Raw genomic sequence first — 16013 nt, forward strand, 5'->3', positions numbered from 1 at the left:
TAACTGGGGGGAATATATTTTTGTTTATTTTATTAATATGTTTTTTTAATAAATGTTATAAAAAAATAATTTTATTAAAAAGATGAAAATAAATAAACAAATCACAAGACATAAGAAGCGTAATATAAAACACCAGTCTCTTTGTACATACAATTAATTTGATCATGCATAAGTCCTTTTGTTGGGTAGCTGAAAAATGCCGAAATACTTGCACGGATTACGTGCATTTATATATATTAATATTCCAACGAAGCATCTGGTGTGGTTGACGATTCGAGTGCGACTTCTTCGTAGTCTCTCTCTAATGCGGCAAGATCATCACGCGCTTCTGCAAACTCACCTTCCTCCATACCTTCTCCGACGTACCAATGAACGAATGCTCGCTTATGATACATAAGATCGAACTTGTAATTTAATTTAGACCAGGCTTCCTCGATAGCTGTTGTGTTCGACAACATTGAAACCGCCCTTTGAACCTATATCATATTTAACTTTGTAATTGCATTTTAAAAATAATATATAAATTGTCTCAAAATATGTTCGAATAACTGAATTAGTGCTTCAACTATAGTATGTTTAATCCTTTAATTACAGCGTATGAAAACAATACCGTGAAACATTAAATTTTGTTCTTTAATTATTACTGATAATGACAGACATATTTATGTAATAATTGATACCTTGGCGAGGTCTCCACCCGGAACAACAGTAGGTGGTTGATAATTGATGCCGACCTTAAAACCAGTTGGACACCAATCAACGAAACGTATACAACTTTTCCTTTTCATAGCCGCAATTGCCGCGTTTACATCCTTTGGTACCACCTCTCCGCGATAAAGTAGACAGCAGGCCATATATTTTCCTTCTCGAGGATCGCATTTGACCATTTGATTGGATGCCTCGAAGCATTCGGACGTTATTTCTGCTACGGACATCCCTTCGTGGAAAGCTTTATCAGCCGAAACCACTGGCGCATAAGTCGCCAGTGGGAAATGAATCCTAGGATATGGTACTAAGTTCGTTTGAAATTCCGTTAGATCTACGTTCAGAGCACCATCGAATCTCAAAGAGGCAGTTATCGATGATACCACTTGACTGATAAGGCGATTCAGATTCGCGTATGAAGGCCGCTCGATACCAAGCTTCCGTCTACATATATCATAAATTGCTTCGTTATCCACCATAAACGCGCAATCCGAATGACCGATTGTAGTGTGAGTTGTCAGAATCGAGTTGTATGGTTCTACGACGGCGGTAGATACCTACACATTATTTTTCTTTACGTAAGGATACTGTGTTACCCAACTTCCTATCATATATACAAGGTAATTATAGATAAAACAAACGCGAAAAAAATGTCTATTAATTTCTTTCTTTTTGGCTTTGCATACTTGTGGTGCTGGATATACGGCAAATTCTAATTTGCTCTTTTTCCCATAATCATCGGACAGTTTTTGCATAAGCAACGAAGTGAATCCCGACCCGGTGCCTCCTCCAAACGAATGGAAGACGAAGAATCCTTGAAGTCCAGTACATTGATCCGTCAACCTTCTCACCCGATCCATTACAGAGTCTATTACTTCCCTACCAATGGAATAATGACCACGAGCATAATTGTTTGCAGCATCTTCTTTACCCGTGATTAATTGTTCAGGGTGATACAATTGCTTGTAAGGTCCTATCCTTACTTCGTCTATAGGGAGTTTTGAAATATTCGTATTTTTAACATCACTCGTTATATCAGCCTTCCATAGAGTTTCAAAAGATTTTACGATTTATACAATTAAGATTTTCTTTTTACGGAAATTAAACTAACCAACGACCGTAGGCTCTAAATCAACCATCACAGCACGCGGTACCATCTTGCCAGAACTGGTTTCATTGAAAAAGGTATTAAAACAATCGTTTGTCCCGGACACTTTGTCTGATGGTATCGTTCCATCCGGTTGAATTCCATGTTCCAAACAATACAATTCCCAACACGCATTACCCATTTGAACACCTGCTTGACCCACGTGCATTGAAATACACTCACGCTGAAGCAAAATTTATAACTTCCGTTAACGATTAACGATTAAATAAAAATAGTCTTCTGCAAACAAAAAATGTTTTTTACATCGTTTGAAACTTGAGAATAAACATATGTAATTCATTTTACATTGCACTGAACATTGTTAAAAAGAGATATATTGCTTGTGTAATAGAGTATCATGAATTTCATTTACGTCATACCATTTTGATTACTTTAGAATAACACGTATATCTTGAAATATTATTTGAAATTTTCTTGGATTGTCGAACCGAAAAAGAATTAAAGATTTTTCTTAATTACAAGAAATTTTGGAAGTCAGACATCCGCTACCCAAGAAAAATCCTGTGACAATTTACTTCAGTTGTCTGGACAACGAAATTGTGTAATGAAAATAACAAAAAAATAGGAAAGTTGAAAGTCATCATATATATTCTTTAATTGATATTTTCATTGAATAAAACACGAAAACCTTGATAAAATGACAAACATATGTTCATTACATTATGTTCATGTTAGATTATATTAGATCACATTATATTACACGATAAGCTTATCTACATAGTTACAGAAGTTTCATAATTTTTTTCATTTATTGCTTTTACTTATCTTAGTTCCTTATCTCCATAAAACATTATTCATTGCAATTTTTAATTAAATACATGATCAGTGCTTGTAAATATATTTTTTAACGCAATTCACCTTGTTCTCATATTATATATGATCCATTGCATACTGCGAATAAAAAAGGAAGGGTATAATTCTTCCTTCCCTTTCATTAGTACAATTTCTAGAAATAGATAGTTAAAAATAACCTGTTAATGTTTGGGATAAGTTAATGCCCTTGACATTTTCATCACATCCTATCTTCCCACGAATACTATGCATTACTGTGCAATAGTTTGTGATCTCAAGAGCCTTATGTAATTACATACGTTCAATCGATCGTGCGCGTGTTGTGCACGTGTCATGATTTGTTGAATCATTTCTTAATAGGTTCCTTACTATCTCGTAACAGAAAACTCCTACCAATTAGTTGAGAGAAACGGAATTGTTACTCGTGACTCCTTAATGATGACGCGAATAATTACTGTTGGATTAACGTAAATGTACCTAATGCTTTTTAGAGTGACTACTCAAATTCTTTTGTGCGGCATGGTTTATTCTTGTAGAAATAGCTGTACTATGTGTAAAACGATCGATCATGGATTCTAGTAAGAAGTATGACAATCCTAATCCAAAATTAACGGCGAATGTTTTTAGTAAACTGGTCTTTTGGTAAGTTTTCTATGTTAATTATAACAATTTTTTTAAAATAGAGCTATTGTTATATAAAAATATTTATTATTATATTTAAGGTGGCTGAAACCCCTATTTTGGTATGCTAAGGATCATGATCTTGAGATTAAAGATATCTATAATGTCATGCCAAATGATGTTAGTCAACATCTTGGAGATAAACTCGAGAGGTAATAAGCATATGTACATAAGAATAATATCAATATTTTGAATCTGATAAAATTCATATCATGAACTATGTATTGTTTCCATTCTTGCTTAGGAACTGGATTAAAGAAGTTAAGTCCGCAGAAGGAGCAAATAGAAAACCTAAATTTTTTAATGCTTTAAGAAAAACATTTATGTGGTCATTTGCTCACTATGGAGGGTGGCAGTTCTTTTTAGCAGTTGTTTTAAGGTAAGAACGAGAAGTTTCTTATTGCATAATTTTTGTCATCATAATATATATTATTTACTATTATTGTATAATTTTTAATCACTATGGAATTCTAGAGTTATTCAACCATATGTGCTAGGTCTTCTTATCTGGCACTTTGATCCTAGAGCAACATCCACAGCCAATGAAGCATACATTTATGCTTCAGCTGTTATACTTATAGTCTTATGTGGAGCTTTAATTACTCATCATTCTATGTTAGGTTTAATGGAAGTTGGAATGAGAGTGAGAATAGCATGTTCCTCTCTAATGTATAGAAAGGTGAAACAAATTATCATCCATAAATTTATATTTATCAACTATTGTTACTTAAAATACCATTGCTTTTAGATTTTGCGTTTGTCAAGATCTTCTACTAATGTTACTACTCCTGGACAAATTATAAACATAATGTCAAATGATGTAGCAAGATTTGAACAATTATTTATAGCATTGCATTATATTTGGATCTTACCAATTCAAGGTGCTCTGATTACTTTTATGATATGGGAAAGTGTAGGAATCGCATCTTTAGCTGGTGTTTTTCTTATAACTATGCAAACTGTACCTGTTCAAGGTATGTACATATGTCATCATGTATCACTATTACAATTTTATTTGTGTAATAGCCTTTTAAATTATAAAAGAAGAAACTAACTAATATGGTTTTATTGTAGGATATCTAGGAAAATGGGTATCAAAATTAAGATTAAAAATCGCAGTTAGGACTGACGAAAGAGTAAGATTAATGTCAGAAATAATTGGTGGGATCCAAGTCATTAAAATGTATACTTGGGAACAACCATTTGAAAAACTTGTTAGCTTCGTTAGAAGGTTTTCTTCAGTGTTTTGTTATGTTATTATTATTGTTATACAAGTATTATAAATTATTAAATGTGTTTAAAATATATAATTACTTTTTAGTCAGGAGATAGACGTACTAACAGTTGCATCGTACTTACGAGGTTTTACCTTAGCTACTTTTGTGTTTACCGAACGTACAACATTATACTTTACAATTATGGCATATGTACTTCTCGGCAACACTATATCTGCCGATAAAGTATTTTCGATGGCACAATATTTCAATATCCTCCAACTTACTATGGCAATATTATACCCTATGGCTGTATCTGCTGCTGCAGAGGCTCATGTATCTATTAAGAGACTTGAAGTAAGAGAAATAATTATTATCGTTTTGTTCTATGTGGATTTTATATATGTAATTTATAACATAATATTTTTTTAGAATTTCCTTTTATTGAAAGAAAATAATAACATAATCCAGTCACAACAAACCAATGGAGATGGTAGTATTATGATGAAAAATATTACAGCATCTTGGACAGAAAACACAATTGCAAATACGTTACATGATATCAATGTTCAAATAGAACCTGGTAAGCTTTATGCTATTGTTGGTTCAGTTGGTGCAGGAAAGGTAATATATCCTCATACATATATATATATTTATATATCCTCAAAAAGTAATGTCTTCATTGTTTGTAATGCGGAATGCTGCTGATCTTCATGTACATTTTCAGAGTTCATTTCTTCAATTAATTTTAAAGGAACTACAACAGTCATATGGAGAAATAAAAGTAAATGGTACTGTATCTTATGCTAGTCAAGAAGCGTGGTTATTTTCGGGTACAGTGCGCAATAACGTACTTTTTGGGCAGTCTTATGATAAAGAAAAGTATAATGATGTTGTTAGAGCATGTACTCTCATTAAAGATTTCCAACAGTTTAATTACGGTGACAGAACTTTAGTTGGAGATAGAGGCGCATCACTCAGTGGTGGTCAACGAGCAAGAATTAATTTAGCTAGGTACATATCGACAAGAAATAAACGATATTATGTTGAAATATTAACTTTAAGAACCACTTTTAATTCAAATGATCATTACAACAGGGCTGTATATAGGGACGCGGATATTTATTTATTGGATGATCCATTATCCGCAGTCGATACTCACGTAGGAAAACAATTGTTCAATGAATGCATCAAAAATTATCTTCGAAATAAAACAAGAATTCTTGTAACACATCAGGTTCAATATTTAAAAGATTGCGATTACATTATTCTATTGAACAATGTAAGTAGTAATAATCAAAACTGTCATTATTATATTACTATGCTATTTTTATGTTGTATTATTTTTATAACATTGTTATGTTATAAAGTAATGTTTATTTTAGGGCAAAATCGAATGTGAAGGTACATTTGCAGAAATTCAAAGCAAACGTACAGACTTTTTACATATGCTTTCAACAGAAGAAAATAAAGGAGATTCGGAAGTCATGGAAATTGATGATAATACTAATCCTGATTTATCTATTAATTATGGTAATGGTAAAGATGATGATGAAACAGAACCAAAAGAAACTGAGGAATTAATGGCAAAAGGAAACGTTTCTAAATCTCTTTATTGGAAATATTTTCGAGCTGGAGGATCTGTCTTAATGATTCTGATTTTTGTATGGTCTTTAATTTTTGGACAGATTGGAAGTAGTGGTTGCGATTATTGGGTTGCTTATTGGTTAGTATCTATTATTATTATTTCCTTTTAATAAGAGTTATCTTGTGTATTATCTCTCCTTTTTTGTTTTGTTCTTTTTTCTTTTTAGGACAAAACAAGAAGAAGTACGCATTAAACGTAATAGTATTAATCATACAGTTCAACTATCAGAACAAAACCACACAGTACCGTTCTCCGCTGATGAAGATACAAATAAATCAATAAATGAAACGACTTTATTAGAGATGGATGATTTTAATAGTACAATTTCAAAATTGTTCCCGTTAAAAAATGAAAGTTTTGATAATATTGTTAGTAATTTTACTTTGCTTCTTTTCCATTTAAGAAATAGCGACGAATCTTATTTTTTATTTTATATGTATAGACGTGGACTATTAACGCGAGGTCCAATACAGTTTACCTCCATCGTGACACTGCTTTGTGGATTTATGGAGCATTCATCCTTACAAGCATTGTATTGACATCCACAAGAAATATTGTATTTTATAAAATATGTATGAATGCTAGTAAAAATCTTCATAATCTTATGTTCTCGTGTTTATTAAAAGCGCCGATGCTATTTTTTGATACACATCCTTCTGGTAAGTATTTAAAATTATATAAAATAAAATTATACAAAATAAAAATATTATAATGTTAAATTTTAGGTCGCATTCTAAATCGTTTTTCAAAGGATGTTGGATCAGTAGATGAAATTTTACCAAGAACGATGATAGAATCCATCCAAATATTTACAGTAATGGTTGGAATTTTAGTTCAAGTTTTCATTATTAATTGGTGGACAATATTTCCAATGTTTATTATGGGTTTCTTATATTGGCAAATACGAAATATTTATCTTAAAACTGCGCAAGATATGAAACGCTTTGAAGGAACTAGTAAGCATTTTGTAATTTATTAGATAAATATTATTCAGAATGATTAATGTAATATTATTAACAATTCTCTATAAAATTTTAGCCAAAAGTCCTGTTTTCTCCCATGTTAGTTCTTCCTTATTAGGACTAACAACAATTCGTTCTGCTTGCGCGCATAACATGGTTCGGAAAGAATTCGACGTTCACCAAGATCTTCATACTAGTGCTTATTACTTGACAATAGCAACAAGTACTGCTTTTGGATTTGCATTAGATGTTGTGTCTATTTGTTTTATTGCTTTTATTACCTATAGCTTCATCATATTGGATGATGGTAATTTATAAATTTATGCTGTCATCAGAAAAGTAATTAACATTATATCATTAAATATCTATTTACATATTTTTAGGAAATACATTTGCGGGAAATGTAGGATTAGCCATATCTCAAGTATTAATCTTATGTGGAATGCTTCAGCATGGAATGCGTCAAACTGCAGAAACAATATCGCAAATGACAAGTGTAGAACGAATTCTACAATTTACACAACTCGATAAAGAGGGACCATTTGAAAGTGAACCTAATAAAAAACCGTCTGCACAGTGGCCTTCTAAAGGAGAAATAAATTTCGATCATTTATATTTACGCTATGAAGATTCCGCACCACCAGTCCTTAAAGATTTATGTTTTACCATTAAATCTGGAGAAAAGGTAATTTATTATTGTTTATCAACAAAATTAGCATATTATCTATATATTTAAATTAACCGTTAAGTATTGCATTTTTAGGTAGGAATAGTCGGTCGCACTGGTGCTGGTAAAACCTCTTTGATATCAGCTTTGTTTCGTTTGGCTAAACTAGAAGGTGCTATTTACATAGATAAATTAGATACAAAACAAATAGGTCTTCATGAATTACGAAGGAAAATTTCTATTATCCCACAAGAACCTGTATTATTCTCAGCGACGCTTCGAGATAATCTCGATCCATTTCATGATTTTGATGATGCTACTCTTTGGGCTGCCCTCGAGGATGTAGAATTAAAATTAAGTGTTTCTTCTCTAGACTATAATGTTGATCAAGGTGGAGCTAATTTCAGTGTGGGGCAAAGACAGTTACTCTGTTTAGCTCGAGCGATCTTAAGAAATAATAAAATTCTGCTTCTTGATGAAGCTACCGCTAATGTCGATCCTGCGACAGATGCCTTAATACAAAAGACTATTCGACAAAAATTCAAGAGTTGCACAGTATTAACCATAGCACATAGATTGAATACAATCATGGATAGCAACAAAGTGCTAGTTATGGATCATGGAAAAGCAATTGAATTCGATCATCCCTATGTTCTACTTAAAAATGAGCAAGGCCATTTCACTAGTATGGTCAAAGAAACTGGGAAGCTAATGTTTGAACAACTCAAAAAAATTGCAGAAGAGGTATATTTATATTAAATATTCTCTTGTTTATAATATCTGTTTATAACAATTTGTTGTAATTTGTATAAATTTTTATCAAATTTTAGGCTTATAACAGTGTCTGCACTGATGCAGAATTGCAGTCACTACCACAAATTCATAATGGTGAAACAGTGAAAGATAATTAGAATTTTGGTAAATACTAATATTGTTCCTACTTACATAATTATTTATTTTATATTTAATGTATAATGATACTTCTTGTAATCAAAACTTTTTTGAAATACTCCAGCTATAATTTTTTAAGCTTTGTTTAATGTAAAAATATTGTCCATACACAGTGAAAATGCTCGCAAGTAAACTTGCATAAGGAGCATAAGTTTGCATCTGCAAAGCATTGTACTTCATATATAATAGTATTTTTGATATTGTTTAAATATTTTATAATGCAAAATATATTTTATATATGTTGAAAAAGATTACTATATGAAATTATATGTAAATTCAATGTACAATTACTTTTTAATAAAATATATGTACACAAATGTATATATATATATATATATATATATATATATATACATATTGTCCCAAACTTTTTCTATAATTTTTTGTAGCAAATTAATTACACAGATCTATTCTAATATATTAATTTTATATACTGTAAATAATAAGACTTCATTATACAATGACTATAAAAAGTATTAGATTTCTTTATTCACACTATTAAATTGTATAAGATATTAGATTAATTTAACAGCACCAGTTTTAACTAAATCAGCTACAGCACTATATTGTATAATATGTTGAGAGCCTGGTTCAAGGTCTATTTCTTCATCCATTGAACCAGGAAGTAAGATTCCATTAATTCTATCATTAGCCCTTAAAAATACATATGCTTGCATATTAGGTTTTACAGCTAATGTATCAACTTCAAATGTCTGAAAATTTCCAGGCATATGTTGCAAAGCAACTGTTTTAAAAAGTGTTTCGATACTTGCAAGAAACTCTTTCGCAAATTGTAGCTCTGCAACTGATAAGTAACAATCCTCAGAAGATCTGTTAGCTTCTTGAGAAAGTATGTGAATGGTATATTTCTCAATTTTCTCTAATCGAGCCCTGAGATAATTACTTATCATATATTTAATCCTATCTAATTCCATTCTATGTATCATTAATCTTATATCTCCTTTGTCTAACCTCTTCATGTTTTCTTCCATATGTGTGATTTGCTGCAGCATACACTCAATCAAATCAGACCGGTGTGGTAAAATCTCAGGAGCGAATTTTTCGTTTAGCCAAGCTTCCTCTATCGCTAATAAAACACTTTGAGCAGTTAGTTCTTCCTCTTCCTGATCACTGTCCTCTGCTATCAATTGTGCTCCTGTATCAACTTCCATGTTTTGTATAGTTTACAAAAAGCTAGCGATCTTATAAACTTTTTAATAAATATACTTTCACTGGAATATTAATTCGTGCTTTAATAATAACTTAATTACTACAATATCGGTTAATCACTGAACAACATACAAAAAATCATAGTATTAACTTCCAAAGTACAGACAAGTCTGATAGCAGGGTTTATCGAAACGCTAAGAGGTTACATTTCTCGAACAGGTGTTCTGTTATTTATATTATATGATTCATATTCTATACAAAATATGTTATATATAGTTAATATTTTCCCACAAATACTGTAAAAGCTACTATATGTAATAAAAAATTGAGTAATAAAATTGTAAATTATAAATGAGTGTGATTTTAATAAAAAAAAAAAAAAATGAACAAATTAAATATTGTTATTTATTATAGATAAAATTAAGACCATTTGTCCATGTATAGACATATATTACAAATACATATGTACGAAAATACAACTAAATGCAAGAAGGATTTTTCTTATCTTATACATGTTTTTTCTTCAAAGAACTGTATGATACTGATTTGTTCATCAAATAATCAATTCGTTTCTAAGTCGATTGTCATTTTAAGGATAATATAAACTGTTCTGCCAGCGCGCGTGTTATCTTTTTAAATTCAGCGAATCATAAATAATTTAGCCCTAAGAATGGGAAGATTAAATTACCTGTGTATTATGCACCATGTGACTGAATTCGATATTTCTCATTATTTAAACTTGAACCGCGAAATGTATTTTTAAATTTGAAATAGATACATATGTACATGAATGAATGATTATATAATAATTATTATTTTTATATTATTTCTATGTTTCGATTTAAGTACTATGAAAGAACGTGAATGATATTACGTAATCATGATATATATGGATTTATGAAGAAGTTAATGTCTGAGAAAACCACATAAGGGTGGTTTCTCGAAGAATGTGACTATCCAAGTTAATGAAAAAGAAGAAGAGTACATTACATACGCTATTATAATAAGCTTCTTATAGCATGAAACCATATTAAAGTTTAAATCTACATAAAACTTATATAGATACCGAAATCACGAGTTTACTAATATATTCGCTTAATTATCGTATTTCATTCTTCGAATCGAAGGAATAGACGAAGGCGAAAGAACGAACAAGAGTCTCTCGTTTTTTTCTTTGAATGTATGTCAAACAACTAAGAATGCAGGCGGATAATACTGTAGGGATTATGGTTCGAAGTTAAATATAAAAGATGTAGGAGAAGGGTATCAAAAGGATATGGCGATTTTTCGTGTTCTATTCCTACTTTAGCGTTGTAAGGTTTCTGTGTGTGGCACTAAAGATACACCAAAGGTATTCTTAAATCCTCGTTAACTTAATAAAGTCCTTCTTAAGACTGTTTACCGTCTTAGATCGTAACAACATATAGAAAACTAAACGTAAGGGTACATATGGCAGGGTCGAAGTAAGAAGTCGGTTCATATTTAAACGAAAGTCGAACGGCGGTGACACGAGCCGCATCCAACAGTGGACCTAACAGCCTACCTACAACCTTCTGTTAAATTTCAAAAATCTATCGCGGTCAACCGAAATCGAACTGAGACGTGTACTTGGATTAGTTCGTTCTACCACGATTTTCTCCAAGTAGCCTAAAGGTGAGAAACGGAAACGGAGTGATGGTGTTTCGTTCATTTCAAGTGTTCTCGGAAAGTCTGTGCATTAAAATTTTCTGATAATGTTACATAGCTTATTTATAGTGATGATAGAACCTAGACTTGGGCAAATTTGATTTGAAATGATAAGTCTATCGTACTTCATCTATTGTTGAACATTTTGTATTTTGAACTATTCATTCGAACTATTTGAATGTTTAAATAATCAAAAGGAAAGAAGGAGGAAAGAAAGAAAGCACAAAGTTTTAAGGGGGTGTTTGAACATTTACAGATTCAAGGATGATTTCTGTTTCGGGGCCCAGTTATGAAGCCTACACATATGGAGCCCAAAGGTTTGCAAATCAAACGGTGGTTGACAGGGTTCCACCTGATATGCTCCATCTAATCGACGCCCACTGGTATCAGTTTCCACCACTAAATCCGATGTGGCATGGAATCCTTGGATTTGTAATAGGTCTGCTTGGTTTCATCTCGGTTTCGGGAAATGGCATGGTCGTCTATATATTCCTTTCGACGAAGAGTCTTCGCACGCCAAGTAATTTGTTTGTAATCAACCTTGCTATCAGCGATTTCCTTATGATGTTCTGCATGTCTCCACCTATGGTGCGTAAACAAGCAATTTTTATTTTTTCGATCCTTGAAATAATTCCAATCGAAAAGTGATATCTCAACTGTATAGTATCGACTAACTGTATAGTATACTGTATCACCATTAGAAATATTATCGCAACTCAAGCATATAGAATAAATTTGATACAATTTGTTGTTTAACAGGTGATCAATTGCTATTATGAGACATGGGTACTTGGGCCTCTCTTCTGTCAAATCTACGCAATGTTGGGCTCCTTGTTCGGATGTGGCTCCATATGGACGATGACGATGATTGCATTCGATAGGTACAACGTGATCGTCAAAGGTTTATCTGGTAAGCCATTGACCATTAACGGAGCTCTCCTTCGTATACTGGGGATATGGTTGTTCTCCTTGATTTGGACTATCGCACCTATGTTTGGCTGGAATAGGTAATTCGGTTGATCGCGATAATATTTTGATAAGTGTTATTAATATTTCATTCGAGGATTGATTACGAGTAACGAAACTTGATTCTCTTTTTTAGATATGTACCAGAAGGTAACATGACCGCGTGTGGCACTGATTACTTCAGCAAAGATATAGTATCCGTCTCCTACATCCTATTATACAGTATCTGGGTTTACTTCTTCCCGCTGTTCCTCATCATTTGGAGTTACTGGTTCATTATCCAGGCGGTAGCTGCCCACGAGAAGAATATGCGCGAACAAGCCAAAAAGATGAACGTAGCTTCTCTGCGATCATCTGAAAATCAAAATACTAGTGCCGAGTGTAAATTGGCAAAAGTATGTAATAAATTTCTAATGTAATGAATATTTTATTTTAAACTTTCTTTACTTATAACGGGATATTTTATAATGATTCTAGGTTGCCCTTATGACAATCTCTTTATGGTTCATGGCTTGGACCCCGTATCTGGTCATCAACTGGTCTGGCATCTTCAGCCTCGTTAAGATCAGTCCGCTTTACACAATTTGGGGTTCTCTATTTGCCAAAGCCAATGCAGTTTACAATCCGATCGTTTATGGAATTAGGTAGTTATATTTACATAAGTTTAAATCAATATAAAATTAAACTTTTCTTTTCCTTTTCCTCTCTTCCAGCCACCCGAAATACCGAGCTGCACTGTTTGCAAGATTCCCATCATTGGCATGCGCCGCCGAACCAGCACCCACAGACGCTACATCTACTGTTTCTGGTACAACTACTGTTGCAGACAACGAAAAATCAAATGCATAAAACAATAATATATGCCATGGCTGCACCTTACTTATATTCGAACCGTGACGCGGTCAATCAAAAGAATATAGATTAAAATATACCTAACTAGGTAAGAATAACACCAAATTTTATTACAGACACGATTTGTAAATATTAACACCTGATATAACATTAAGAAATATTTTTTATCGATAATAAAACTATCAATGTGGTCAATTAGACATTCAAAATTAAAGCAGTTTAAATCAAATTTGTTCAAACATTCAGAAGTATAGCCTAATGGCCAGCACATCTAATTCGGTAAGGAACAACTCCAGTATACGAAGTCATTGTATACGCGACATTAAATGATCAATATTTGAATCGCCTGTGATTGAATGCGTGATGCGCATCTCACCACAATGCGGATCATTTTACATCAATTCATAGGTATGATTTTAATTTTGTACATTTATTGCGTAACAATATACATGGTCACTTTGGTACACCAGGTAACAGCTCTATGTTTACTAGATTAGTAAGCACATCACATTCACCATGAAACATGAAGGAAACATCTGTACCTTAATTTTATAAAAGCAAATAAATTCTGCAAGCAACTGTACCTATAAATTTCATTATTTCCTTTAAAAACCTCCTGCGAGCACCTCCTTCTTAAATCAATTTTCAGATAATATTTAATTTACAAAACATTCTATGTATTTACAATAAAATAAAATAACATTCAAGTTTTCGATTCATTTTATGAGTTTCCACCAGCTTCTGAAGTTTTCTCCCCTCCAGCGGTTTGTTCTTCCGTTGAGCCACATACTAAGAACGGTAGTTTTTCCTTTAACGCGGCTCTGTATTTTGGATGACTATATGGTATATTTATAGAATAGATTGTTAGCATTAATTTTTATTCATTGTTTTTTGTTAAGGTGGCATTAATGTATTCGTAAAATACATACCTAATTCCATAAACGATCGGATTATATATTGCATTCGCTTTCGCGAAGAGAGAACCCCATATTGTGAAAAGGGGTGTGATCAAAGATCGATTAAATATTCCAATGTAATTGATCACAAGATATGGTGTCCATGCCATAAACCATAGCGATATTGTCGTTAGTGCTACCTAAAAGATATATTTATATTTCATAGAATTAAAGTTAACGCTTCAATTAAGTTAAATACACAATGCGGTACCTTTGCTAATTTTGCTTCAGCACTAGCACCTTGATTTTCTCCAGATCGTAAAGAAGCGACATTCATTTTTTTTGCTTGTTCTTTCATCGCTTTCTCATGTGCTGCGACAGCCTATAAAATGATAATGAATGTATTACAGTTACACATATATAACTAATAATTAACATAATTTCGAAATACATACTTACTGAAACAATAAAATAATAGCTATAAATAATGGTGAATAATGGAGTGTAATAGACAAAAAAAGAATAAACTAATATATACGACTTGGAAACCCAATCTTGTGTAAGGTAATCTGTTCCACATGCTGTCATATTACCCTCTGGAACATATCTAATTGATAAGTACGGTATGTTAATAATTAAGCATACTCACTAGTTTACATATATAGGAGATACATTTTCATAATCAAGATATTACCTATTCCACCCTACTAAAGGTAAGATTGTCCATATTAAACCAAAAGACCATATACCCAAAATTTGAATTATGGATCTTTTGATGGTAAGAGGTGTTCCGGACATCCCCTAAGAATATTCCACATTCTTATCATATTATTCTTATTGTAATTATTAACATACCTATTTATATAGGTGTACATGTGCATGTATACCTTCACTATAACATTATATCTATCTAAAGCAATAGCTGTCATGGTCCATATAGAAGCACATCCACATAATGATCCAACCATTGCATAAATATCACACATTAAGGGGCCTAAATAAAAGTTTTAAAACATAAAGTTTTGTAAAATTAAGTTTTCCGAAATTATATGATAAAAATTTCTTACCAAGAACCCATGTTTCATAAAAGCAGCAAATTACCATAGGTGGACACATGAAACCCATCATAATGAAATCGGAAAAGGCAAGATTTACCACAAGAAGATTACTTGGTGTTCTTAGAGATGGTGTCATTATAAATATATAAACCACTACACCATTTCCACACCATCCCATAATACCTAATACTATCATAACTAAACCTAAGACTTTATGCCATAATGGGTCCAATGGAGGAAACCGATACCTATATTTCAAAATTTAATAAAATAATATCAACATGCACTTCATTGCTATTAAAAATAACAAATATGCTAATTACCAATATGTATCAATTAAATGTAACATCTCTTCAGGCACTTTACTAACAACTGTTTGATTATTGAAACGCATTATTTGCCTTGCAAAATGTGGTTCTGTAGTAGTTGTTAAAATGGAAATATTTGGAGGCATGCCTCCAATGAAACAAGGAGTTGTTGCATTGAATGTATACATCATAAACTGGCTTTACAAACTGAATTTAAATTCACACTAAAATATAATTTTGCATAACATATTTCTTTTAACTGTTCACATACTACAACTGCAACTATAAG

At 32.1% G+C, this 16013-nt stretch overlaps 5 protein-coding genes across 8 annotated transcripts; 2 read left to right on the forward strand and 3 right to left on the reverse strand.

Annotated features, from left to right (window-relative positions):
• Positions 1 to 40: 40 nt before the first annotated feature.
• Positions 41 to 9899, reverse strand: LOC138184097 (tubulin alpha chain). Of its 3 annotated transcripts, XM_069121775.1 has the most exons (6): positions 2845 to 2979; positions 2732 to 2764; positions 1817 to 2036; positions 1392 to 1693; positions 681 to 1262; positions 41 to 476 (listed from the first exon to the last, which is right to left on the reverse strand). In XM_069121775.1, the coding sequence occupies exons 3-6, from the start codon at positions 2019 to 2021 to the stop codon at positions 237 to 239; spliced, it is 1329 nt and encodes a 442-aa protein (XP_068977876.1). In that variant the 5' UTR covers positions 2022 to 2036; positions 2732 to 2764; positions 2845 to 2979; the 3' UTR covers positions 41 to 236. The 3 variants fall into 3 exon arrangements, with proteins under 3 accessions (XP_068977876.1, XP_068977878.1, XP_068977877.1); XM_069121777.1 differs by lacking the exons at positions 2732 to 2764; positions 2845 to 2979 and adding an exon at positions 9761 to 9899; XM_069121776.1 differs by lacking the exon at positions 2732 to 2764 and having other exon boundaries at positions 2845 to 2917.
• On the forward strand, positions 3176 to 9043 carry LOC138184095 (ATP-binding cassette sub-family C member 4). Of its 2 annotated transcripts, XM_069121768.1 has the most exons (18): positions 3208 to 3307; positions 3388 to 3498; positions 3591 to 3725; positions 3821 to 4025; positions 4095 to 4320; positions 4421 to 4577; positions 4668 to 4917; positions 4993 to 5184; positions 5288 to 5574; positions 5659 to 5842; positions 5946 to 6286; positions 6375 to 6576; positions 6651 to 6867; positions 6934 to 7164; positions 7247 to 7477; positions 7554 to 7855; positions 7934 to 8581; positions 8668 to 9041. In XM_069121768.1, exons 1-18 carry the CDS (start codon positions 3234 to 3236, stop codon positions 8746 to 8748), a joined length of 4074 nt encoding a protein of 1357 aa, XP_068977869.1. In that variant the 5' UTR covers positions 3208 to 3233; the 3' UTR covers positions 8749 to 9041. The 2 variants fall into 2 exon arrangements, with proteins under 2 accessions (XP_068977871.1, XP_068977869.1); XM_069121770.1 differs by lacking the exon at positions 7247 to 7477 and having other exon boundaries at positions 3176 to 3307; positions 8668 to 9043.
• Positions 9248 to 10213, reverse strand: Sld5 (DNA replication complex GINS protein SLD5). Its single transcript, XM_069121785.1, has 2 exons — positions 10091 to 10213; positions 9248 to 10020 (listed from the first exon to the last, which is right to left on the reverse strand). The coding sequence occupies exon 2, from the start codon at positions 9958 to 9960 to the stop codon at positions 9304 to 9306; it is 657 nt and encodes a 218-aa protein (XP_068977886.1). The 5' UTR covers positions 9961 to 10020; positions 10091 to 10213; the 3' UTR covers positions 9248 to 9303.
• Positions 10214 to 11426: 1213 nt separating this feature from the next.
• On the forward strand, positions 11427 to 14045 carry Lop1 (long wavelength sensitive opsin 1). Its single transcript, XM_069121782.1, has 6 exons — positions 11427 to 11611; positions 11901 to 12232; positions 12404 to 12651; positions 12747 to 13005; positions 13088 to 13254; positions 13324 to 14045. Exons 2-6 carry the CDS (start codon positions 11909 to 11911, stop codon positions 13457 to 13459), a joined length of 1134 nt encoding a protein of 377 aa, XP_068977883.1. The 5' UTR covers positions 11427 to 11611; positions 11901 to 11908; the 3' UTR covers positions 13460 to 14045.
• Positions 14044 to 16000, reverse strand: Lop2 (long wavelength sensitive opsin 2). The gene is made up of 8 exons (XM_069121781.1): positions 15740 to 16000; positions 15426 to 15664; positions 15246 to 15352; positions 15053 to 15159; positions 14818 to 14965; positions 14630 to 14740; positions 14392 to 14558; positions 14044 to 14298 (listed from the first exon to the last, which is right to left on the reverse strand). Exons 1-8 carry the CDS (start codon positions 15913 to 15915, stop codon positions 14184 to 14186), a joined length of 1170 nt encoding a protein of 389 aa, XP_068977882.1. The 5' UTR covers positions 15916 to 16000; the 3' UTR covers positions 14044 to 14183.
• Positions 16001 to 16013: the final 13 nt, after the last annotated feature.

This window comes from Bombus flavifrons, chromosome 10, assembly GCF_040668555.2.
Source record: "Bombus flavifrons isolate JBK064 chromosome 10, iyBomFlav1_principal, whole genome shotgun sequence".
NCBI classification, from domain to species: Eukaryota; Metazoa; Arthropoda; class Insecta; order Hymenoptera; family Apidae; genus Bombus; species Bombus flavifrons.